This window comes from Chiloscyllium plagiosum, chromosome 25 (assembly GCF_004010195.1).
Source record: "Chiloscyllium plagiosum isolate BGI_BamShark_2017 chromosome 25, ASM401019v2, whole genome shotgun sequence".
NCBI lineage: Eukaryota > Metazoa > Chordata > Chondrichthyes > Orectolobiformes > Hemiscylliidae > Chiloscyllium > Chiloscyllium plagiosum.
In genome coordinates, this window is record NC_057734.1 from 15,248,789 (window position 1) to 15,275,928 (window position 27,140).

A 27,140-nucleotide genomic window follows, 5' to 3' on the forward strand; every position below is an offset into this window, starting at 1 on the left:
TATGTTTCAGGTTGAGATGACTTGTCATCCGATAGAGAGAGAGAGAGACAGAGTGAGAAAGAGAGCGCAAGGGCACTGTGATGGTAGTAAGAAGAAGAGAGAAGAGGTAGAGGGCAGCAGAGAGTAACTAACAAAAGATTTCAAGATGGAACAGCTGAAGCAAGTGGCAATGGGTGCGTTAAGAAATAAAGGGTTACATGGAGACCTTCTGAATGTGAGTTGAAGAGATAAAGAAAGAACGTAAGCAACACCAACCCAACGAAACAAATAAAAGAGAAAAACGCACATTGACCAAGATGAAGGAAGAGCTTTTGATCTGAAGTTGTTGAACTTGCAGTTAGACCAGAAGCTCCAGAGAGTTAAAGATTAGATGCTGTTCCTCAAGCTTGCATTGAGGAACCACTTATTGTTAAACGCTGGAGCAGCTATAAGTCACATTGAATAGTGAACATGGAGATCTGTGAAATCAGATGTAATGGTGTGAGGCAGCTTGGTGGACAGTCAATACTGTTTAGGAATGTTCCATGAGATGCTGGTGCAGCTCAGACAAGCTTTTTGAAAACTGGAGATCAATAAATTTATCAACTTGGTTTTGAAAATCTTAATGTAGTTACATTGTTTCTTCACTCAGCTTTAGGCTGCATTTGAGGAGCTACTGTTACCATAGGTATAAAGGTATATAGACCTCTATGTATCATAGGTATATAGACCTCTGAGTTCCAACATCAACATTACTCCGATTTGTAATTGAGATTTTCAGAGTTTGAGTCTTGAGGTGGTGGATAAGGTCCTTGGCTTACTCACATCCTCTCTTCCATCTGCTCAATCCTTTTTTATCCTATGTATCACTCTCATGGAAGCTCAAATGGGACATCCGAACCAATGCTATCTGGTGTATCTTCCATCATGATCTCTCTAACTTTGGCAGTGACTAGTATTTTAGCAATTGTCCAAAGCTCTGAAATAATAATTATTTTAGCGTAATTTGTAAAAAAAAGTTTTAAGCCTGAGTCAATTGTAAACACTTGTCATACAACTTAATGGAGTTGGTGACATTGGATGTTCCATTCTTGTATCTTTCTTGCTCATCTGTTAATGGATTGAGGTATTCATCTATAATGCCAAGGTGTTGCAGAATCCTCTGGAGATGCCTGGGTTTGGAAAGGACAGCCACAGTGGAACCTGATTGTGTTGCACAGCTGGAAAAGAAACCATTTGTTGTAATCAGTAATATTGAGGACAATGACAGTACTAAGCAAATGACCCACTGTACTCCATGCACCATGGGGCCACCTTTCCATTAACACGGACATAACCGAGGACTTTCAGGACACATAGGCCCAAAGGGGCTACGAAGCATCATCACCCTCGGTAATACTTTTCTCATTCAAGTTTGCTATCTTGCTGTTGGTTGTTTCCATTGACCTTTGTTTTGTTACAGTGTCCTACCTGGGGCTGTCTTAAACCATTTTTGTCCGTTTTGATGAGTGGACACAACAAAGTGCACAACTCCATTTTTTCTTTAGCTTTGTCAAAGAACATTGTGAATGGTGCTGTGTTCTGAGCTCTGTTTCACAATTTTCTTAGTTCATCGCATGTTGGTGTTCAGGCCCATTACCCCTCTTTCAATCAATACATTCAACTCAGACCCGGTTAAATGGCAGCACTTGTTTACAGCTAAATTAATTCCTGTTGTTTTCTCCTGAGGACACCAGTCTGACTCTGCCCTCTACCCCTTTGCACCAACGAGTGGGGAGCCAATTAGAATGTGAGGGGTTTGGAATTGTACGTTTAAAGGTGACTGCAGCACTGGTATGTTGAGTATAACTAGCTGCTACATGATCACATCAGAAACACAGACAGACCAAGCACAATCAGCACTCACTGCCTCCACTCCTCGTTACTGCAATTCCTCGGCACTGATTTCAGCCAGAAACAGCTCTGTGACACAAACTCAGTCAACAGCCACTCCACTGTGCTGACGTTCACACGCTTCTTCATCTGTTTTGCCAATCTGAAGGAAAGAGGATCAGACAAGAATGAGAAAACCCAATAGTTGTTTCATGTGCTAATGATTAAGATCAAACATGTTGATGAAATGAAGGTTTGTAGTTTTTAGTCTCTGTTCAATGTAACAAGGGATTTGTTAGAAGAGATTAACAAGTGAATTCTTTCTTGTTAGCACAAGACTGTATGTCCAAAGATGTGCAAATTGGTGGATTTGCCATGTAGTGTCCAGGCTGGGTGGATTAGTCATGGGAAATGCATAGTTATAGGGATAGGGTACGGGGTGGGTCTGGATGGAATGCTCTTCAAAGGGTTGATGCAGATTTGATGGGCCAAATGGCTTCTTTCTGCCCAGTAGGGACTCTATGATTCTATAATAGATTCTTCAAGCTGTAAATAATGCATATTGCAATTTATCTTCATGCCTCAGGACCAGGTAACAATGTATATAAATTAGTATTACTATTGTTATTGGATGGAAATCCATCTGACAGATCATTCAAAATATTTCAAACTGATCACGAGATCTAGCTTTCCCACTCAAATTCAGATGATTTACAATATGTATTTATCTGGTGGGCAAAGGCCATTTTGAATCCAATGAATGTTTAACTACCTGAATGTTGATATGAAAAATAGTTCTAGTATTCTTTGTTATGATTCATCGGTATTCAAACATGGAATATATCTTGGCTGAAGTGCAATCAGGGAGCAGCAGATTTGAAGCAATCAGGCAGCAAGGTAAATGATTCCTGATAGCATGCTTCCCGCTCTGAACCAGCATCCATATTACAACAATTAAATTTAGGTTGAGCTTTAGCAGAGGAGAAATATCTTTGTTCATTTGACATTTTGAGTAAATTTTTGCAAATACCTGATAGATCATTTACGCCGAGTACTGTTCCCTTATCTGTTACATAAAGATGTCGAGCAGCTAATAGATTCATCTGATCAATTTCAATACAGTGAATATATTTTCTACTTTCTGAAACAAGATCACAATTTCTAAAATGATATAATTTGACACCATCCAGGATACAACTGCCAGCTTGATTGGGGCCACACCCATAAACATCACTCCCACCTCCACCGAGGCTCAGTCGCAGCAAGATGCACCACAGCCATTTACCAAAGCTTCTTACAAACCCATAAACACTTCCATCTAGAAGGATAGAAGCAGCACCAGTTGCACATTCTCCTCCAAGCCACTCACCACCCTGATTGGAAATACATCACCTTTCCTTCACTGTCACTGGATCCAAACCCTGGAATTTCCTCCCTAACAGTATTGTGCAACTATCTACAATAAACAAACTAAAGCAGTTCAAGAAGGCAGCTCATCACTACTGTCTCAAGGGCAATGAAGGATGGGCAGTAAGTGCTGGCCCACATCTCCCATGAGTGAATTGTAAAAATCTAATTATTTGTTGAACAATGGCAAAATCTCTTTTTTAATCCTTGCTGTATTCTCAATCTTGAGCATGATAAGAGCAGTCTGGATGAGAAATTGTGATAAAAGACACAGGACAGAAAATAATTTATATTCTATCCTGAGATGCAAGTTATTGAAACTATCAGAACTTTAAAAATCACACAAAACCATGTTATAGTCCAACAGGTTTAATTGGAAGCACACTAGCTTTCGGAGCGCCGCTCCTTCATCAGGTGCTTGAAATTAAGCCTCTTGGACTATAACCTGGTGTTGTGTGATTTTTAATTTTGTACACCGCAGTCCAACACCGGCATCTCCAAATCATCAGAACTTTAGACAGAGAATGGTGTTATAGTAAGTTACAGATGCCAGGAGCTCTGTAATGAAGCTGTGCTTTAGACTTGGTATTTCTCTCTGGATGGGCACTGTTGAGACACTGATGTTTAAAAGACATTTGGACAGGTACATGGGTAGGAAATGTTTAGAGGGACATGGGTCAAATGCAGGTAAATAGGATTAGTTCAGTTAAGGAAACCTGTCGGCATGGACAAGTAGGGCCGAAGGACCTGTTTCCGTGTTGCATAATTCCAAGACTCCTACTGGAGAGTTCACACATGATCCATGTATGAGAACTAGCTCTTTGACCCCCATAAATGTCTATAAAACAGGATGTTTACCTCTTTACGCAGTCACAGTGATAGAGAGTCCTGGACTGCTGGTTGTGATATGAGAATTTGAATTCCTGTGGAGAGATCTTGTGCTCACACCGATCCAGGGCTTTGTAAATATTACAACCTCTGGATTTACCTGTAAAAAGGAGTAATACATATTTTTAAAACGCCTTCAATCTCCCAGTTTTGGTAACCTGCTATTTGGAAAAATAACCGTTCCTGGTATATTCTCCTTACTGTTTATTATGCAATATACAGTCCAACTCACTATCAATAATGCAATAGCAAATCTGCTGGTAAATTTTACTGTGCCATTAGTTGAGTATATCAGCAGCTACTCGGTTTAACAATAGGTCTGAAGCGTGAATAATGGGGGATCCCTACCTGGCTCTAAGTTGGCCTCCCCACCCCCAGGGCAGGCAGCAAGATGGCATTATAGGTGATCCACACTTTTTGTTGCCCCGATATTTGTAGTTTAACATAAACCTCTCTATTTTATTAGGAAACAACTTTCATTATACAAACAGCAGTTTCGTTCTTATATTGTTATTTCAGCGTTGCATTCATGTGGAAAATAAATCCTTGTTTTTCTTTCCTTCACTATTCTGAAACTTAGCTCCAATGAATAGCAAGGATCCCCTGTACTTTAAATATATTAATAGATATGGTTATCTGTGATCATAATTCTCTTAAACGCATAATTCATTACATTCTCATGATATGATGAATTTAAGATCCATTCCAATGTGCCTATATCGGAGTTATCCTCATAACAAGTCTAAACACTTTTTCCTTCTTAATACTCACAAATCTTTCTTTAAGGCTAGGAACAATGTTTCCCATGCAGGAAAGCACTGCGTAAGTCTGATTTGATGTCTCTACAATTGAATGGATTTGATCAAATATGTAATTCTACGCATTACTTAAACTTTTATTTATGTATATTCTAATGTTCAATTTTAGGAATTTATATCCTGTATATTTGGAAATGATTTCTACACATCCCAGCTGCTGAGAAAGAGCACAGAATATCTCAGATATTTTAGATGAACAGTAAGTATACCTTCAAAATCAATTACATTTAGGGCAAGAAATCATTTTTAAAAAAGATATAACTGGGAGAAGTAACTCTTGGGTGTCAACATCACGAGAAGACATTCTCTTACAGCAAAGCCAGTTAACAGAATATTAAGACCTAAAATATGTGGTCAGTTCTCGTATTGTTCATGATTGAGGGTCAGGCTGGAACACAGGTGACGAGGGAGGGAGATGGAAGTATACAATCTGGGCCATAGCAGAATTTTGTATACGATCTAGGAATGGCTGTTGTCAATAACTGTTACATTACAACCTATTTTGCAGAGAATTAATTAATTCAGATAGAAATACAAATCTCCTTAATTGTCTGGCAAGATATGACATAGATGAACTTATTTTATTTCAGATCTTGAACATAAAAAATTATTTTGATTTACAAAGATGAGTTAATCATTGAAATTTACGGTTTGAGTGAATTATCCTGATTTCACACCGATCTTAATTTGTAAACCTCTCAAGAAGTATACTGCTAAATGAAAATTAAATATTTCTGAACTGATAAGTATTAGAAAAAAAAATCAATGGAAGTGTTGACATTTCTTTTTCATAGATGTGAGCGTCAGCAGCAAAGTTGACATTTGCTCCCATCCCATTTAGTCCTCGAATTGTGACTATTTCAGAGGGCAGTTAAGATTCACCCACATTGCTAAGAGCTGGTGTCACATGTCGGCCAGACTGGGTAAGGATGGCAGATCTCCTTCCTTAACTGACATTAATTAATCAGATGAGCTTTGATAACAATTAGCAATAGTTGAAATGGTAACCATTAGTGAAGCTAGCTTTATATTCTAGATCTATTAATAAAATTTAAATTCCACTCGCTGTCCTGCTGGGATTTGAACCCTCATCTCCAAAGCCCCATGGGCCTCTGGATTACTAGTCCAGGGACATTAGCACAACACCACCCCCTTATTTTATGATTATTAATATTACAATACTGTTATAATAAGTAACAGGCATGCTGGATCTATAATTATGTGGTCCCAGCATTATCCCTTAACACTTTCTGTTCAGGTCTCTACCATAATTGGGTCCTGATTCTTGTAACACTACCACTAACCTCCTCTATCTGACAAATTATGATTTGAAATACAAGTTATTTCTTAAATCCATTAAATAGCAAGAGAGGCATTTCAGTAGAGCTTGAACTCAACCTTTAGATGCAGTTGGACGACGTCTGATTGGATCCAGAGGCTGATGCGCACAGGGGGAGCTGATGATGATTTCGGAATGGTTCCAATTTCCCATCCTACATGGCAGATTCTTTGGTGCGTGGCCTTTTCTGTCACTGCCACTTGGTAAGGATTTCAAACTGCTATTCTTAGAAAAACTGCTCAAGTCGAATGCTTTTCTTGAGGAAATAAAGGAGCTACTAACTTTGTTTTTTATGTTATACATGGTCTTGGCCAGTTTTATCCCGGTTCGGTTTTTGCTTGATAATGTGGTTGATTCCACACTTTTGCTTAAGCTGGTTGCTGTGTTCTGTCTTCCCAGAATGGTGAAACTATGTTCTTTACTGTTATTTTCATCCAATCCAACAGCCATGGTCCCATTCACTTGGTTCATTAAGGCATCAGAGACATTTCTTTGCAAAAGCTTTCTAGGACCATCTTTTTTCTCCATGGCAACAGGGACTGAGTTCTGTTCAATGGCAGGGTTAAAAGCCAGTTCAGTGGGTACCATTGTGGGCATCATATCTGCTTTTGTCTTCAAGATATTTTGGGAATTAGTTTTGGTTTTCTTCTTCTGGTGACCTTTGCACTTGTGACACTTTTTGTTTGTACTTTTAACCTTTTGGGTTGATTTTGTCAATGTATCATGAGTAGTGGATCCAGTGGAGAGGCTAGTGATTATTTGGCTCTGTCTGCTGGTTGCTGCAGAACTTGCCGTGGTTTTAGACTCCATTCCCATCTGAAACTCATCCAAAATGGGATGGATATAGTTGTACATGGGTTGAGAACGAAGAACAGCCCGCGGCATCCGTTCAGTGATATTGCAACTGAGAGAGAGAGAGAGAGACACACACAAAAGAGATGTACAAACACAGAGTCAGTTAAACTTCAGCTGAGGAGAAGCTTGCACCATCAGAAGTGTCTTTCTTTGATTAGTCTCAGAGGAGATTCCAGATCCCAGCATCACCAAGCTGCCTTTAATTCAAAACAAAATTTGCACTGAAATAAAACAACTATGCCTGTAAGATGAAAATGTCTCTTCAGTCAAACAGGAACTGCTTAACCTGAGGAGAAAGTGAGGACTGCAGATGCTGGAGATGAGAGTCGAGAGTGTGGTGCTGGAAAAGCACAGCAGGTCAGACAGCATCCGAGGAGCAGGAGAGTCGACGTTTCAGGCATAAGCTCTTCATCTGGAATGATGACTATTTGAACATTCCTGATGAAGGGCTAATGCGCAAAATGTCGATTCTCCTGCTCCTCGAATGCTGTCTGACCTGCTGTGCTTTTCCAGCACCACATTCTCAACAGTGCTTAACCTGAATTTGGAAATAATATGAAATGGCTTTCAACTTCCTCAGCCAGGGCCTGGAATGAAATGCAGGGGCAACATAGGTAGAAAACATCAAGCAGGGGTTTAAGACCAGTCAAGACTCTTGGTTATCAGGTGCAGAGAGTCAGACATTTGAATTTTTATCGGGGTTGGGTGCAGGTACCTCTTTCATCCTACTGCATAAACGGCCTATAGCATGGGAAGGTGATGGCCCCCTCCCACTGAAATTCCAGTGACTCCTGCCTCATCAGGGCACAAACACATATTCCAGATGTTAATAAGACAGAGGTACTAAGCTGAAAGGAAGTGCAAGTGTGGCCAACGGGGTCTCCAGACCAGTCACTTCATAAGAATACTGGAAGTATCTGGGATGTCAGGGTTTTTAATGAGGGCTGTCTGTGGGTCAGCATATTAACCAACTCCACCCCAGTGCCATGCCCACTCTGCCCTCAGGCTGGAGTCTCATTTGACACATTGATGCGAATGCTTATCAGTGCCATTTAAAATGCTAGGTCTAACTCTAATTGCAATACTACAATGAGGTTCCTTGGATTCGTGGGGTTTTGGAGCTTCCTTTGGGGTCTACACTCAGTTGCAAAACCTTTGGCAAAAAACACAGCAGAAAACCTCTAGGTTTGCCACCTGTCATTCTGAATCGTGTGTGTGATGTATGGGATTAAACTTGACTATGATTTTCTAGATGTTGAACAGGTGCTGCAATTCTCTGCTCAGGTTAATACTCGCAAGTAAGTTTGCAGACTCATTTCAGAATTTTATCTGCTGGGTGAAAACATTGAAAATTAGGTGCAGTAGTCACTCGTTCCCATATTAATTTTATTGGATGGAGAATTCATGCACAGATCCACACAGCTTATTGGCTGATTCCCAGTGCATTCTCCTGATTGCTCTTGGCTCCATGCCAGAAATGGGAATTCTAAATTTTCCAAATGAAGAGTGGCCACATGGGCAAGGTATTAGGATATGACCAGAACCCGTGAATATTTGCCAGCAAGAAACACTATCGTTGCAAAGAGAAATTGCTTAATGCAACACTCACTGGCTCCTTTGGGTCTTCTTAATGCAACCTTCATCTGGTTCCAGATTGAAACAGGGCACCTGGAGAACATTGAAGAACGCTATTCCAACCACTGTGGAGATGGTATCATTTACATTCAGGAGACATCTCCTAAACCTAATGTCAGACAGAAATAATTTTTTAAAAGTGTCAATTTTCATCATAATTTCTTAATTAAGAAGGTCACTTGATTTTGGCAGGACTGCCTGGGCTCATGCTCCTTCTCTCTTTGCCCCTCTCTCATGTCTCTAATCCTTCCACTCATCCAGCCGAGCAGCTTATGTCTGTACCCTCTCAAGTACTTTGGCCTCCCACCTTTCCAGTTCTTACTCGAACTGTCACTCTTCCAGAATATAAAAACATTGAAAATTGGAGTAGGATTGGGCCATTCGGCCCTTCGAGCCTGCTCTACCATTCGATATGATCATGGTTCATAACCCAACTCAGTGCCCTGATCCTGCTTTGGTCCCATTACCTTTGATCTCTTCAGCCACAAAAACGTCCAACTGCTTCTTGAAAAAAATTCAATGTTTTGGCCTCAACCTCTTTCTGTAGCAAAGAATTTCACAGGTACATTGTGCTCTGGGTGGAGAAATTTGCCCCCATCTCAATCCTAAATGGTCCACCCTGGATCATTAAACCATCACCCCCTGCTTCTGGAATACCTAGTTATAGGGAACATCCTTTCTGTGTTTTCCCTATCTGGTCTTGTTGGAATATTATAGGTTTTTGTTCTCCTAGCTTCATGTGCTCCTGCCACCATTTGAAGTGGAGGCTCTTGAATGAATTCATGGCCAGCTTCTTTGTCTTTCTTGGTATTCTCCAAAAGGCCCACTGATGCTGCCACCATAGGCATCAACCGCTCCTGCCTCCTCCCCACCAAACACACCCACCGGGGGCTAATCTCACCGACATTTCTTCCTGTCCCCCTCGCCTGTTTCCTACAAAGTCAAAGGTTGCACAACACCCTTCGTTTGAAATCACAAGCTTTTGGAGTGCTGCTCCTTTGTCAGGTGAAATGCCCTTGTGTTTGTGATTTCAAATAAACCTGTTGGACCATAACCTGGTGAGGTGTGACCTCTACATTGTGTTTTCTACAAGGTTTGAAACTCCAGTTTGGCATGTCCTAGTCATTGTTCCATCATTTACCCCATCATCTTTCTGTTTGTGTACCTGACCCTACTGCTTACCTATAATCGCAGTCACAGTGGGATATTGTGTGCAGTCTGAAGTTCCACACTCCATAGTTGTATTCAAAAGCAGATAATCTGTGCTCACAGTGATCATGTGCTCTGCAGCATAAGTCTGTCTGATCAAATATTCCTAAACATGAGAACAGTAATTGTGAGTAAAGAGAATTATTCAAGTTCTGCGCAGTTCTTGTCAATTTTTAAAGAGGCATGGCCATGGTAAGACTATAACGTTTAGATAGCATAAACAATCTTTGAATAAAAAAGGCAGCACACTAATTTTGGTACTCACCAAACAGACTAAAAGTGTAATTTCTGAGCCATTCCGAGTTAAATTATTCAAACAGAATTGTTACAGCACAGATGGAAGCTATTCAGGCCCATCGTGCCTATCCCAGGTCTGTCATCTAGTGCCAATCTCCTGCCATTCCCCTCCTAACCCTACACATCAGTTCTATCCTAATAATATCCAATGCCCACTTCCATGCCTCAATTGAACCTGCCCCCATATTGTCAGGCAGTGTATCCCATACCCTAAATTCTCACTGTGTGAAAAAGATTTTCTTCACTTCATCCTTGCTTTGTTTGCAAATCACTTTAAATCTGTGCCATCTTGTTTATGAGCTTCAGTTGAAGAGCTACATTGAACCTTGTTTGCCTTAGATACAGGTTGGGCGGGTCAGGGGAGGGTGTAAAAGACAGTCAGGATTCCCATTCCTGATCACCATACAGTGATCCCTGTTGCAAAAAGAGTGCAGGTTTAGCTATTGGCCGTAGCCAAACAAGTAATGCTAAGTTGCTGACACTCAGTGTCAAGGCACAGACATGGAGAATAGACAAAATACCAGAGGGCTGCTGATACCTGTGCAAATGGACCCCAGGAAGGGGGATTGGTTTGCAATGCAGAGTGCTGGCAACTGCGTGTGAGTTCAATTCCCACACTGGCCGAGATTACCATGATGGAATCTCCCTCTCAACCTCTCCCCTTGCCTGAGGCATGATGACTACCAGGCCAAACCACCACCAGTGCTCTCTTTCTAATGTGAGGGCAGTGCTATGGTCCACTTTTACTCCAAAAAGAAGTCAATATTATCGACAGAGAAAAGTTAAAGAAAATTAAAACTGTAGACAAAAAATTGAGAAAACCTTTACAAGGAAATGCTTTAAAGGAAGCTCTTTGTGTGGTCATGAGTGCCTCTCTGATGTTCTGTTCTGATATATCTCACTGGTTCCCAAGTACATTTTATGCTTTTACTGCTGGATGAGAGCAGTCATTTTGTGTCAACTCCCATGGTGATATAATGGCAGTAATCTCCACCTCTACTGCAGAAGTGGGAGCTGGGTCCACACAAAATACTTACTTCAAATCTATCTCTGAAGCTCTAAAGTATAACTCCAGGGCAAATAGGCCACAAAGTGACTCTGCAAATCTCAAAAGCAACTGTTGAGGGAAAATAGCCGATAACCTACTAAACAGAATCACTGAGTGATGTTACCGTGATGCTTCATAATGTCACATATTTCTACTTGAACTCTACCACCAGCTGAAGAACTTGGGATGTGAAGCAGACTTGCCAAACAAAGACAGAGCCCCTCTTTAAGATGGTGTAGGGAATCAAAAACTCCCTGAAGGAAATGCTGCAAGTTTGTACCTAGGCCCTGAGCTAACAATGATATGAGTAATTTTACAGCAATCTATGTGGCATTGACCAACTCTGACCCTATTTCCAACAAATGACATGGCAATGTGGGTGGAAGCATATTTCAAACATTATAAAAAGCAATCCATATGCTGGAAATGTAAAATTTAATTAGGAAATGCTGGAAACAAATATACAATCAGTCAGAGAGCTGCTTTACACACACAAAACATTCTGTTATATGAGCTTCTTTTTCTGTAAATGCCGAGCCAGAATGTCCATAGCCTTTTCAAACGTGGAATGTCACAACCAAACCAGATCCCATCACCATCCGAACCTGATCCCATTATCGTTCAAACTTGATCCCATTCCTGTTCAAGCCTGATCCCTTTACAATCCAAATGTGATCCATTCACCATCTAATCCTGATCCCATAACCATCCTAAATCAATTCTGTCACCATCTGAACTTGGTCTCATCACCATCTGGAACAATTCCCCCTACCATCCGAACCTGACCCCATCACTAGCTGACATTCAGACATGTGCATTTCCCCAAAGGTAACCTGAGTGGGAAACCTAATTTTCCTTTTCAAATCTCAAGAATGTCAAGGCGTATTATTGACAACCTCAACTGCTACTACAGTTGTGATTAGCCAACTCAACACAGACCAAGGACCAAGTATGATCTACTTTATGATCTGCATGGTTGAATATCACACTCTTGAGAAACAGGTTCCATGCTTGACAGTCAGCAATCATAAAATAGGCAGTAGTGAATTTCCAGCACATCTCAGTTATTCTGATTTAATCAGGTTCACAGTCACTTTTCTATGTTTCGCATTAAACTCGGTTTGGTTTTAGATCAATGGGTGAATGAGCAATGAACAGTCATAAGTGCTGAAGTGAATTTCTGCCGTTTTGTAAAAGATACTTTAAGTAGAAGTTATTCCTATTTTCAGAACCTTCTCTGCAGAGTCTGAAGGTATGAAAATATTTAGAGATTAGACATTTTATTTCAGTAAAAGTGTCACGCACAAGCCACACTTAAAACACAGCAGTCTGGTCAAATCGAAGATACTGAAGAGGCAGATAGCAAATCCACAAAATCTGATTGGATCAAATATAAGAGAAATATCTTGACTTTTTTTTAATATGCAAAAGGAGACTATGCTTAAAATTCAGACTAGATCAATTTACATAATCCGATTGATCCATTGCATCAAACATTTTTCATTTCTATTTTATGATTTCATGATTACAGAGTTTAGGATTAGTGTTTGTTATTTTAATGTCTGCCTGCATTCCGAGCAACAGTTGCTGCAACTAGATCCACAGCAAGATTCTTCTCCAGCAAACAATATTTACTGGAAAGAGAAACTAAGTCAACCTCATTTTCTAGTACTCTGTGATTTCACAGCAGGAACCAAAAGGTAAAGCTAGGCCAATTTATAAGATGAGAAATTCTGGGCTGAATCTTCATTTTCTTGGCTAAGTCCAAGTTGGGTTGCGACTATTGGAGCCTTTGTCACTAGGGGGCCTAGCACGTTACCTCGCCTGTAGATTACCAACTCACTGCATTTTCTGTCTACCCCTCACACTCAATTTCTTCCCCATTTTACTCTTCCCAGAACAACTTGCCACTCAGCAGATATCTGGCCAAAGATCCTTCATAAATATTAATAGTAAAAAATTAATGAAAGATAAAATGGAGGCCATAAGGAACAAACAGGGAAGCTGCTCACTGAAGCAAAGGATATGGCAGGGGTACAAAATGAATGTTTTGCTTTGGTCTTTACCAAATTAAAAAATGGTGATAATGGCCCAGATGAAAAGAAGGGTATTGAACAACTAAGCAGTACAGTAATAGTTAAAGAAGAGATGCTGAAAGCTGGTACCACTCCAGGTGGGATCACTGAGAGGTGTAAGGAAGCAAATTGTGGAGCCATTGACAAAAACTTTTCAGGCTTCTCTAAACACAGGATTAGTCCCAGGGGACTGGAAGATTGCAAATATGATGCAGTTGTTTAAGAAAGGGACAAAGAATAGCAGAGAAATGACAGACCTGTCAGCTTTGCGTCAATAGTGGGAAAATCGATGGAGGCCATAATATGGGATAAGGTAAATGGACACTTAAAGAAAAAATTAGTTATTACTAAACAGTCAGCATCACTTTGTCAAGGGCAGGTTATGATTACAAATTGAATTGAGTGGAGGTCAGTCATCTCAGCTTCAGGGCATCTCTCCAGGAGTTCCTCAGGGTAGTGTCCTGTGCTCAATCATCTTTAGCTGAGGTGAGAGAGGTAGTGGATGAGGGTAGTGCTGTGGATGTTGTCTATTTGAACTTTCAGAAAACATTTGATACGGTGCCACAAGGCAAGCTGGTTACCAAATTAGAAATGTTTGGGATTGATGGGTCCTTCCTAGCATGGATTAGAAATTGGCCAAAAGATAGGAAACAGAGAGTAGGCATAGTTAGGCATTTCGCAGTTTGGAGATGAGTTGTAAGTGGTGTTTCACTAGGGATTGATATTGGCTGCCTTGCTTTTTCTGATTTATATTACAATTTGGAGATGGCTGTTGAGAGCAAAATCTGCAAATTTAAAGATGATACTAAGTTATACACTAAGCTACTGAATTGTAAGGATGATGCTGAGCAACTTCAGAGGGACATTGACAAGCTAGCTAAATGGGCAAATACCTAGCAGATGAACTTCAATGCAAAGAAATGTGAGGTAATGCATTTTGATAGAGGAAACACAGAGGGACAAAAGAGGCTCGATGGTACAACTTTGAGGGGAGTATTGGAGCAGAGGTTTCTCTGGTGCATAATTCTCTGAAGGTGACCAGGCAAGTTGAACAGTTGGTGAGAAGGCTTATAGGATCCCTGGGTTAATAAATGAAGGCATAGAGTATAAAAGCAAGGAGAAGTGATACTACACCCCATCAAATCATTGTTCAGACCACATTTGGACTATTGTGTTCAGTTCTGGGCACCTAATTGAAGAATGTTAAAGCCCTGAACAGCATGTAAAGGAGATTTACTAGAAGGTTGCCAGGAATGAGGAATTTTCGATACAAGGAAATATTAGAGAAATTGAGTTTATTCTGCTTGGAGCAGAGAAGTTTAAGAGGTGATCTTACTGAAGTGTTCAAAATTATGAATACTATTGACAGATTACAGAAAGATATTCTTTTTCCACTAACTGGTATGTCAGTAACTAGGAGTCACAATTTCAAGAATGACAGCAAGAGAGCCAGAGGTGAGATGAGGATAAACTTATTTACTCAGTTGTTAGGATTTGGAATGCACTGCCTGAGAGAGTGGTGGAGGCAGATTCCACAGGAGGTGTCAAATGCGAGTTAAATATCTGCACGTAGGTGATGAAGTGAGAGGGTTATGGAGGTAGGGCTGGAGAATGGGACTTGCTACATAGCTCTTTCGGGAGCCAGTACAGACTCAAAGGGTTTACTGGCCTCCTTCTGCACTGTAAATTCTATACTCTATCATTCATACAGGATTGCAATGATGGCATAAAATCCTGCCACTGACCCAAGTTTGCAAGAGGTAATTTGCAGAGTGAAGCTTAGTATCAGCAGCTCTACAACATTTATATTACATGAAATCAGGAGGAAGTAAAACGAGGCCATTTTCTGATATCGTTGCCTGATCTAATCCTGGGGTCTCCCTCTGAGAGAGGTAGAATTACCCATTGAGGAAACAACAGTTTAATCGGGAGTCTTCCATAGAAACACAATAATGAAAGTTAACAAGATATCACCACAGCCTCACTGCCTCCCTTATGATGCAGAATGAGCAAGAATCAGATGTCATGAGCTGGACAAACCACCCAAGCTAGAACATCTGCTCACTGGTAACCCAATAGCAGTAATTATTCCTGAATGTTATTTAAGCCAACTATTCACCAGATGCTATTGATTCCTGTCTGTAAATCTCCCCCTTGTCCTGAGGACATTGTTGGGGCTTTAGTTTACAGGTGCAAAATACTCTCCAGTATCTCACTAAAAAGACATTATTGACAAGCGTTCCTGGATCATATTGTTGACAGGCTGCTTAAAATTGTGCATATCAAAGCAGAATCTGACCTTATGCTTATTCAACCATATATCCTACTAGTGGTCAGTGATGAGGAGTATAAACATAACTATAAATATAACTGGATACCCTGATCTATTAAAGGAAGATGGATGTGTAGTTGAGCAATTGGACTAGGCGAAGCAAGCAGTGGAGTGTAGGCTGGCTAAAGCCAATGTATCCTTTTGGAGTTCTGCCACACTTGTTGCATGATACAGTTTTGCATTGCAATCGAAGCTTGACCTTTAATACAAATTAAAATTGTTAAGTTCTCCCAATGCTTGAATCCTTAGCCTGACGTGATATTTAGAACAAGTCCAAGTGCTGCTGTAACTCTGTCTGCCAATTAGTCCGCTGTGGGTCTCTGAGCTGAATACAAAGAAATCAGCTGGTTTCCAGAAATACCTGCTTCGTAACTTATCATATGTTTTACTGTTTCAAATAAAATTAACCCACAAAGTTAATCAATCCCTGACATGTGTGTGTTTGTGTGTGTGTGTATGCGCGCACGTGCATGTTTGTGCGCGTGCGTTGCTGTGAATGCAACTTCTGATTGCAGCAGCTGCTGTAGCTATCCTAAAGTTTGTAGGAAGAAAGGGTAAGTTAAATTCAGGAAGATATATTCAGAATTAAAACTGGATATGCTCTTAAAACTTAAGTTTTAGTTTTCTTCTGGAATTCTGTTGCTGGTATAAGTGTAATAGCTTTAAGTAAACAAATTGTGTAATACAATTCTCAACACACCCCATCCTCTCCTTCTGAGTAGGTGAGAGGCAAAGTGTGTTTCAATTGGTTTGCTTCCAAAAGTAAAGCAAAAAACATTATTATAATGTAAACATGTAACTTCACCAGTAATTCATTGACGGACAGGCAGGCTGTTAGCTGATATTGATCGCACTTACAGGATATAAACTAGTGCCTTCCAAAGGTCCATGTTAAGACAACATCTTTGGTCGTATAAATGATTTTCACTTGTCCGTGGGGGCACAATATCAGTTTTACAGAAAACTCAAAAAGTAGAGTGTGAGATTAGATTAGATTCCCTTCAGTGTGGAAACAGGCCCTTCGGCCCAACCAGTCCACACCGACCCTCCGAAGAGCAACCCACCCCGACCCATTCCCACAACTAATGCACCTAACTCTATGGGCAATTTAGCACAACCAATTCACCTAACCTGCACATCTTTGGACTGTGGGGGGAAACTGCAGCACCCAGAGGAAACCCACGCAGACACTGGGAGAACATGTAAACTCCACACAGACAGTCGCCCAAGGCTGCAGTCAAACCTGGGGTCTCTGGCACTGTGAGGCAGCAGTGCTAACCACTGAGCCACCGTGCCACTCCTTTTTAGATTGCCTACGGCATGATTAATGTGAAGGAGACTGTACGCAAAATCAAGAGCATACAGATAATTTAGAAGACTTGACAGATGAAATTTAATGAGGAGAAATGTGAGCAGTTGGAGGAACAATATGGAGAAAACACACACTAAACAGTAAATCTTCAAAAATGACAAGGGAGCAGAGACATTTCATGATTTAAGCACATAAACCCTTAAAAATCAGAGGACAAGGTGCTGAAACATCAAAGAGATAATGCAATCCTTAATCTTAATTTAGGGTTACAGAGCACAGACAGTCAGAAGCAATTCTAAATGTATACAAAATTATTGTTAAGACTGTATTGAGAATATTATGTCCAGTTTTGGGCACTTTACTTTAGGAAGAATGTCAAGAACATGAAGAGGGTGGTGAAAATATTAATTATAATGATATCAAAGGAAAGAGAATTTAGTTAAGAGGAGAAATTAGATAGATTGGGCTTTTTCTCTTTTAGAGAATATGGTAAGTGAAAATGTAATAGGGATGTTCAAAATAGAGTCATAGAGATGTACAGCGTGGAAACAGATCCTTCGGTCCAACCCGTCCATGCCAACTAGATATCCCAACCCAATCTAGTCCCACCTGCCAGCACCCACCCATATCCCTCCAAACCCTTCCTAATCATATACCCATCCAGATGTTCATTAGAGGACATACATTTAAATTAGCTTCTCTACAGTGTGGAAACAGGCCCTTCGGCCCAACAAGTCCACACCGACCCTCTGAATAGTAACCCACCCAGACCCATTTCCCTCTGACTAATGCATCTAACACTATGGGCAATTTTCCATGGCCAATCCACCCTAACCTGCACATCTTTGGACTGTGGGAGGAAACCAAAGCAGCCGGAGGAAACCCACACAGACAGTCGCCCAAGGCTGGAATTGAACCTGGGTCCATGGTGCTGTGAGGCAGCAGTGCTAACTGCTGAGTCAACGTGCCACCCCATTAAGGCCAAGTGAATAAAGGGTTAGGACTTCTTTTTCTTTCTTTACATGCAGGATTATTAGAGTAACAGATGAAGAATGCATCATGTCTTTTAAAGGACAATGGAACGAATGGACTCTTTCTATGGTATAAGATTCTATAATTCCCACTACTGATCACCATCCAGTCTCCCATCGAGTATAACAGCCAAACATAGAAAGAAATCTGACAAACATAGTATTGAAAATATTGGAAAGCAGTCCACGCCCTTTGTAGCACAGGCATGTGTGAGGAATTTGGGTGAAGGCAGGATTCAGCTTGGGTGTGGCCACCTTGCTGATACTGTGCCCAGCTTTATACATGAACGATGGAATAGCTACCCCAGAGAAGGGGCAGGAGTAATCAACAGCTATTTCCCTTTGGACTATAGTGGTGTGAGGTAGTGTCCCTACATCTGGACCAGATGGTCTGGTTTCAAGTCTCTCTTCACAATATGACAGCCACGGGGCTCTGTCATAACACATCTAGACGGACTGATTTAAAAAAATAACTCTTGCCAGGTGTGTCAGCCCAATTTGGTTAACATCACAGACATTAACTCTTTGATGCACCAGAGTATTTGTTTCCACTTCCTGCATACAGACACCACCACAAATTGCATCCGAGGACCACACATGAATTTTCAGCCACAACATACAGTGTTGCTCATAAGGTGAATATTATCTCTTCAACATTAAAACAAACATTCAATTGAGTTCAAGAACAAAAAAATGTCTTTGGAGGTGAGTTTGCTAAATTATCATCTGTCCGATGAGATTGCATTCTCCTCCTCTCTAGCTCTAATTGAAAAAGCTCCTCTCTTCACAAACAAAAAAAAAATGGTCTGGGAAAATGTTACTGAATGCTCAGGCATAGGAAAAGACAGAAAATATACATATTATTTTTGTAATAATGGGGTCACATTACAAATGATGCTGTAATGATTTCCTTATCTATATTAATTACCTTTAAACACATTTTACTCCAAGTTAATTTTATCTGTGAGAGCTTCTGTAGCTGTTAAGTGTGCAAGATCAAGTTATGAATGAACTTTCTCAATTTGATACTGGAAAAGCTAACGTTTTGGACCCATCATTAAGACTGCTCTCTTAAGATCAGAGAATCTTACAGCACAGAAAGTGACCATACCCTAATTCAGGTTATTTATACACCGTATCACAAAAAACAGGGACCCCTAAGACTGCTCTCTTAAGATCAGAGAATCTTACAGCACAGAAAGTGACCATACTCTAATTCAGGTTATTTATACACCGTATCACAAAAAACAGGTACCCCATTCATCACTGTTCTCTACCACCCCTTCCAATCAATTCTGTACCCAAGTCATTAACATCTCTTTAATCTCAAGTGTTTCAATTTTCTGAAATAATACATTACAACATAGTTTATCAAGTGCATTTTGAAAGTCCATTGTACATGCATTACAATGCCTTTACCAATCCACTCTGCTAAAGAAGTCAATCAGATTAGTCTAACACATGTGTTCAACAAATCCATGATGGGAGTGCCTTATTAACCCATTATCCTTCAAACACTGTTCAGTCTCCTTTCCAACCATTTACTCGGACTGCGACATACTGTTTGAATCTTTGCCATTGTATTTGATATTGACCTGACTTTTAAGCTCCACAGGTGAAATCTTCCCAACCCTGAATCACTTGGGCCTGCTGAGAAGATTCGGAAAATAGGGTGAGGTTATCAGTTATGACATTCTCAACATCAAGAACGAAAAGTCTGACAAGCAAAGGCTTCCATTTGCCTGGACTAGTACGTCATTATTGCCTAACCTTGCTTCATTGACATGCAGTTTTCCATTCTCTCACCAGTCAGATAGAAACTAGATAGTGACAATTGCCAACATGACAGCCAGAGCAGTAAACTGGCCACTCCAGTTCATTGCTTGCTCACACTGCTCTACATCTTGGATAGCAGCCACTGATATGATTAGAATCCCTACAGTACAGAAACAGGCCCTTTGGCCTAACAAGTCCACATCAACCCTCCGAAGAATAACATCCCACCAAGACCCATTTCCCTACCCTATATTTACCCCTGACTAATGTATGTAACACCATGGGTAATTTAGCATGGCCAGTTCACCTGACCTTCACATATTTGGATTGTGGGAAGAAACTGGAGCACCTGGAAGAAACCTACGCAGACACAGGGAGAATGTGCAAACTCCACACAGACAGTCACCCGAGGTGGGAATTGAACCCAGGTCGCTGGTGCTGTGAGGCAGCAGTGCTAAGGACTAAGCCATCATGCCACCCAATATCTCAGGGCACTCTCCCTAGGCATCCACAGACATTGGCATCAGAGAGGTACCAGCCTCTTCGCACCCTTGTGGGACATCTCCAATGCAGTTCCAATGCGGTTTTACACTTCAATACTGTATTTCGAAGTGCACCCATCATTGCAACAATGCAGCCAGGACACATTGTGTGCAAGGACAAGCACCAACCCATCGATTGGATCACAGTGCACCTCAGGGCTCCTCACTTTGTGCCTACTTTGATGCTCACAACATCTTGGAAAACCACAGCCGGTCAGGCAGCATCCGAGGAGCAGGAGAGTCGATGTTTCAACCATAAGCTCTTCATCATCCCTGAAACGTCAACTCTCCTGCTCCTCAGATGCTGCCTGACCGGCTGTGCTTTCCCAGCACCACACTTTTCGACTCTGACCTCCAGCATCTTCAGTCCTCACTTGCTCACAACATCTTGCCAGGCCTGACTGTGCCTTGTCTTGCAGTGCCATGCCTTTTTGTGCTTTGCCGCTCAGCCAGAGTTTAAAGGCTCCCAGTACCTTGATCATGTCTTGGAATTTAGCACAGACATGAAGCCAGGCACCTCGCTATGGATCATCAGCAGTGATCACCAGGGTGGATATGTAGCTGTATGGCACATCAGTATCACACCCTGCACCATGTGCCAGAAGGTTAGGAGGCAAGCACACTACATGTGCTTGAACCAAATGGCCATGTCTCAAAGTCAAAAGGGAGTAATCCTTGGTCAAGTCAAAAGAGACTGCCTTCAGCAGACCCAGCTCAGCCAATCAAACACAGCCCCGAATATCAGGCGAGGGACCTCAATGCAGTAGGTTATCCACTTGAGGCAGGTGGTTCAGCACCCCGCAGCCGGGGGGGGAGTGGGCACTATCAGCCTCCTGCAGCCAGGCAAAGTGGGCAATGTCAGTCCCCTGTAGCCGGGGGGAGTGGGCACCGTAAGCCGCCTGCAGCCAGGGGGAATGGGCACCGTAAGCCGCTTGCAGCCGGGGGAGTGGGCACTATCAGCCCCCTGTAGCCAGGCAGAGTGGGCACTGTCAGTCCCTTGCAGCCAGCGGGAGTGGGCACTATCAGCCCCCTGCAGCTGAGAGGAATGGGCACTGTCAGCCCCCTGCAGCTGGAGGGAGTGGGCACTGTCAGCCCCCTGCAGCTGGGGGGAGTGGGCACTGAAAATACCCTGCAGCCGGGGGAGTGGGCACTATCAGCCCCTTGCAGACAGGGGAGTGGGCACTGTCAATCCCCTACAGCTGGGGGGAGTGGGCACTGTCAATCCCCTGTAACCAGGGGGAGTGGGCACTATCAGCCCCTTGCAGACAGGGGAGTGGGCACTGTCAATCCCCTACAGCTGGGGGGAGTGGGCACTGTCAATCCCCTGTAACCAGGGGGAGTGGGCACTGTCAGCCCCCTGCAGCTGGGGGGAGTGGGCACTGTCAGCCCCCTGCAGCTGGGAGGGGTAGGCATTGTCAGTCCCCTGCAGCCGGGGGGAGTGGGCACTGTCAGCCCCCTGCAGCTGGGGGGAGTGGGCACTGTCAGCCCCCTGCAGCTGGGGGGAGTGGGCACCGCCAGCCCTATGGCTCCAACCAGTCCAGGAAGTGAGTCAGGGAGCCATATAGAGAGAGATTAGTTTGGGGTTTGGTCAGTCTTCACTCAATGCAGTCCATCAAGTCAGTGGGAGAGACCACAATCTGCGATCTGTCCACTAAAATCAGAGTTGCGGCTGGGTATGTGTGGGGTGGGGGAGAGTGGAATGGGGGTTATCTGAGGCCACTATTGTAGGAGAGAAGTTGTGAGGATTGGAGGCAGTATGCTGGGATACAGATACAGAGAGTTGAACATTGTGGGGGAGGTGGCGTCATTGACAACCAGCACTCCCCTGATCTGACTGGGGAAGTTGGGTGGAGGTCAGTGCACATGGTGATGCTAATATGCCCCAGCACCAGGACATAAAGTGGGGATATGAGCAATCAAATAAAAGGGTTGGGTAGGAACATGGATAAGATCAAAGGCATTGGGAATGACAGGGAAGGCAACCAGGAAGGGAATATAAAGATTTAGCAGATCACTTAAACTGCAAGGCTGTATCTGTGACTTACCAGTGCAGTATGATCACTGTTTCTTTCAATTCCCATCCAAATTGTTCCATGAGACCATAAGACCATAAGATCTAAGAGCAGAATTAGGCCATTCGGACCATCAACTCTGCTCTGTCATTTAGTCATAGCTCATATCTTTCTTAAACTCATTCTCTCCATAAACCCTTGATCCTCTTACCAATCAACAATCTATCTCTGTCTTAAATACATTCAATGACTTGGCTTCCACAGCTCTCTGCCACAATGGGTTTCACAGATTCATCACCTTCTAGTTGTAGAAATTTCTCCTTATCTCAGTTCTAAAGGATTGTTCCTTTATTCTGAGGCTGTGCCTTGGGCCATAGTCTCTTCTGCTAGTGGAAACATCTTCCCCATGTCCACTCTACCCAGGCTTCTCAGTGTTCTGTAGGTTTCAATCTGATCCCCCCTCATTCTTCTAGACACTATCGAGTACAGACCCAAAAGTCCTCAACTGGTCCATATATGACAAGCCTTTCGGTCCTTAAATTATTTCTTGTAAACCTCCTCTGCACCCCAACCTTCCTTGGATTTGGGAACCAAAGCTGTTCACAATATTTCAAATTCAGTCTGACCAGAGCCTTACACAGTGTCAGCAGTATATCTCTGATCTTGTATTCCAGCTCTCGTGAAATGAATGCTAACATTGTATTTGCTTTCCTAACTGCCAACTGAACCTGCATATTAACCTTAACGTGGACCCCCCAAGGCAGAAGACAGGAAGATATAGGCTAGTTAGCCTGACCTTGGTCAATGGTAAGGTTTTAAGAGTCCATTATTAAGAATGAGATTGTAGAGTATTAGAAGTGCATGGTAAAATTGGACTGCATCGAAGGATGCCTGACAAATTGGTTAGATTTGTGGAGGTAAGAGCAGGACAGACAGTAACCTAGTGGTATTGTTGTAAGATAATAATTCAGACACCCAGGGAATGTTCTGGGGACCGTCATTCAAATCCCACATGGCAGGTGGTGGCATCAGCATGGGGGCTATCCATGATTCCTCCCCCAGCTGGGTACCTATTGGTACCGCCCTGTCTCATCACAGAGTGAGGTCAGGGTCCCTCAACCCTGATACTGAGCTCTATTAGCACCAGCCAAGGACTGCAGATCTGTGCCTACACTGTGCTGGACTTGGCTGTCCATGGTAGTATGGTGTGAACAACAACGATGGAGTCCTCCAAACTTTGTTACAGTTTACCCAGTGCCTCGGATAATCCCAGCTGCTGCTTGTGCACTTCCAGGTAGTTCTGAATTGCTGACATAATGGGGTTCTCTCCTGCATGGTGCCTGGTTTTCAGCAGAACCCGAAGTGCCAGTGACCTGGAGAGTTTCTTCCTCAGAGGGACGTGGCAGTGGTGTGTTCCTGACTGTAATGCAGCGAGCACTAATAGGAGAGCAGTACATCAGTAGGCAATGAATTGTACTTCATGGCATCACTACAGGAACATGCACAGTCCTTATCAGCCAGGATGTAAATCCTTTCCTCAAATGTGGTGAGATGATGAATGTCAGCCCCCTCCACCGCTTCCCACCCCCCCCCCCCCCCCCCCCCCCCCCCCCCACCTACACACACACACACACACACCGATTGTTTCATTCTGGGATGCTACAAATGGAGGGATTGGGTGAGATGAAAGTGGGTGTTAGTGCTGGTATAGTTGGGGGAGAAGGTGGTGAGGGTGTCCTGAGTGAGTAAGAAGGTAGCACAGAGGGCATGCAGAGTTACTAATGAGGGACAAAATGTTGCATGCTAATGTGAGAACATTGCCCATGACCTTGTTGCGAGATGAGTGCAGTTACAGGGTTACAGAGGCAGCAGGGAGAAGATGGTGACACAGAGCAGTGACAATCACTGACCTTCTCACACTGCTGCTGGCTATTCCTCTGGATGGCCAAATCTGTGCTGACCCAGATGGCAACCTCAGACCAGGCTGGCAGGTTTAGTGCTGCCATATCCTCTACCAGTCCCATCCTCTGCACAACCCCATCCACCAGGACAGCCAGGCCCCTCTTGTGGTGACAGGATTCCCCTGTCTCTACCTCTGGGGCAATTCTTCACCATGTAGAGTAGCAGCAGACTGACAGCACCTGACCTGGAATACAACTGCGTGTTAAAAAGGTGCTGGCACCAGCAATCCCAGCAATCCTGGCACCAGCAATCCCAGTGATCCTGGCACCAGTATTCCTAGTGATCCAGGTACCAGCAATCCCAGTTCCAGGTACCAGCAATCCCAGTGATCCTGGCACCAGTAATCCCAGTGATCCTGGCACCAGTAATCCCATTGATCCTGGCACCAGTATTCCTAGTGATCCAGGTACCAGCAATTCCAATGATCCAGGTACCAGCAATCCCAGTGATCCTGGCACTGTCAATCCCAGCGATCCTGGCACCAGCAATCCCAGTGATCCTGGCACCAGCAATCCCAGTGATCCTGGCACCAGCATTCCTAGTGATCCTGGCCGTGGTGGGCATTTTGCCCTGTGGCGAGAGGAACGCCTGATCATCAGGGGGTGGGGTTGTATGGGGACGTGGTGAGCATAGCTAATGAGATGGGGTTTGGAGAATAGTGTGAGAAACCTTTCTCGGGCTCACAGAGAGAAATTCTCCACAAAATGTGACGAGACGGTTCCTGGTAAAATCCAGGACACTTAGCTGGTTCCTGGTAAAATCCAGCCCCATATCTTTATCAGCAAGGCCATCTATTTCCAACAAAAACTGAAAGCACTGTAGAAACTGAGCAGCTCTGGTAGCGTCTGTTGAGAAAGAAACAGAATTAAGGTTTCCAGTCCAGTGATCCCTCCACCCCCCCCCCCCTTCTCTTTCCAGCTGCGGCAAACTGTCCCTGAAACTGTTACCTGTTCTTTTCTGCCACCCCTAGATTGTAGAGGCATCTGTGCTCTATGAAAAGCCCACCGCCAAATTATACCAAACCTTAGTCCCTTCTGAACTCGATTCCAAATCACCCAGGACACTGGGGGCACTGTCCGGCAACATGACAAATATTGAAACAATCCAATCCTATCAAATTCCTGCAAGTCCTACAATTCAAATATTATCTTCTAAGGCCCCCACCATTTCTCAGTTGAAGACTGGGCAGCATCCGAGGAGCAGGAGGATCGACGTATCGGGCATAAGAGGGGCTTAGAACCGAAACATCGACTCTCCTGCTCCTTGGAAGCTGCCTGAACGGCTTTGCTTTTCCAGCAGCACACTCCCGACTCTGATCTCCAGCATCTGCAATCCTCACTTCCTCCTCAGTTCCAGATTGCTTTCATACAACTCCCTCCCTTTACCAGCTTTGGTGGCCTTGTTGGCAATGGGTCTATTTCTACCCTCCCCGTCCTCTGCCTGTTCACCAGTCACTGCCTTTTGAAGAACCTTCTCTAACCCAGTTAGAGATCGAACACCACTAGGTTATAGGCCAACAGGTTTAATTAGAAGCACTAGCTTTCAGAGTGTTGCTCCTTCATCAGGTGGTTGCAGTGCTCCGAAAGCTAGTGCTTCCAAATAAACCTGTTGGACTATAACCTGGTGTTGTGTGATTATTAACTTTGTACACCCCAGTCCAACACTGGCATCTCCAGATCATGACTTCTCTGAACCCAATAGGTTTCCCTGGTTTTGGTCATCCATCTACAATTAACAGACGTCTCCTGGCTACGTCCAATTTCGAAGAGTCTTGGGATGTTTCCTTTTGTAATTACACAAAACTCAACTGAACATTTTTCATACAGCTAATGCCCCTTTAAATGATGCAACTATCATATTCATAGATGTTTCCATGAAAAAAGTGTAAAATGATTTTTTAAAATGTATAGTATGAAAGTGCTAGGTTTCTTACCCAAGCTAGTGAAGTTTTCAGCAGAGTTTCCAGGCCCACACCAAACGGTACCGGGAAATGTCAGAGTCCGGCGGCTCCGCCTGGCTCCTGGCCGGTGGTCCTGGAGGAATGAGGCTGACCCCGGGCTATCCGGCTTCCCCAGAGGGGCAAGGGCAGCGCTCCTCCTTCCCCGTGGAGACTCCGGGCCCGCGGCAGACAGCAGCGGGCTGGAACAGTTCCGAGCCCACTGCTCCAGGTCTCTCAGGGCCGTGTCCAGGCGGGAGTCCCACTCTGTCAGGAAAGTCCCGGTGCTCAGTGGCTTGCCCTGCTTCTCAAGGCAAAACGCCAGGTAAGCGCTGGTGATAGTCGCCTCCTGCCAGAAGATGCATTGCTCCAGCTGACCCTGCCGGCTCCAGCTGCTTTGGAAGAGGACTGGTCCATCATTGAAACCTCGGAGCCGGGCTAGGAAACTTAAAGAATGGGCCGAATGGTCACCGGCGACCAAATGGCACAGAGACCGGTCTCTCTGGGATAAACCCACCAGCCGGTCCCTGGACAATGTCTCATGCCTTCCTTGGATCAAGGGGAAGAATAACAGACAGTACAGCCCTCCACTGAGAAACATGCTAAAGGTTTGCCTGCTAAATACACGCGTGCACACACTGAGATGTGCATGAATATAAAGCATCGGGACAAACGGTTAAATGCTTCCATCGGCTCCTGCCGGGGCTTGTTTTATTGTACGGTAACTGAGAGGGTGTGCCAAGTTTAGTTTCTGGGCAGGGAGGGCGTGCCTCTAACTTTAGTCCTGCCCCTTGCTCGGACTTGGTCTCTCCCTT

At 43.4% G+C, this 27,140-nt stretch overlaps 1 protein-coding gene across 1 annotated transcript; it reads right to left on the reverse strand.

Moving 5' to 3' along the window:
• On the reverse strand, nucleotides 1-27,140 carry pla2g3 (phospholipase A2 group III). Its single transcript, XM_043715302.1, has 7 exons — nucleotides 26,323-27,140; nucleotides 9,976-10,108; nucleotides 8,768-8,902; nucleotides 6,363-7,207; nucleotides 4,117-4,246; nucleotides 1,886-2,014; nucleotides 1-1,199 (listed from the first exon to the last, which is right to left on the reverse strand). The coding sequence occupies exons 1-7, from the start codon at nucleotides 26,987-26,989 to the stop codon at nucleotides 1,001-1,003; spliced, it is 2,238 nt and encodes a 745-aa protein (XP_043571237.1). The 5' UTR covers nucleotides 26,990-27,140; the 3' UTR covers nucleotides 1-1,000.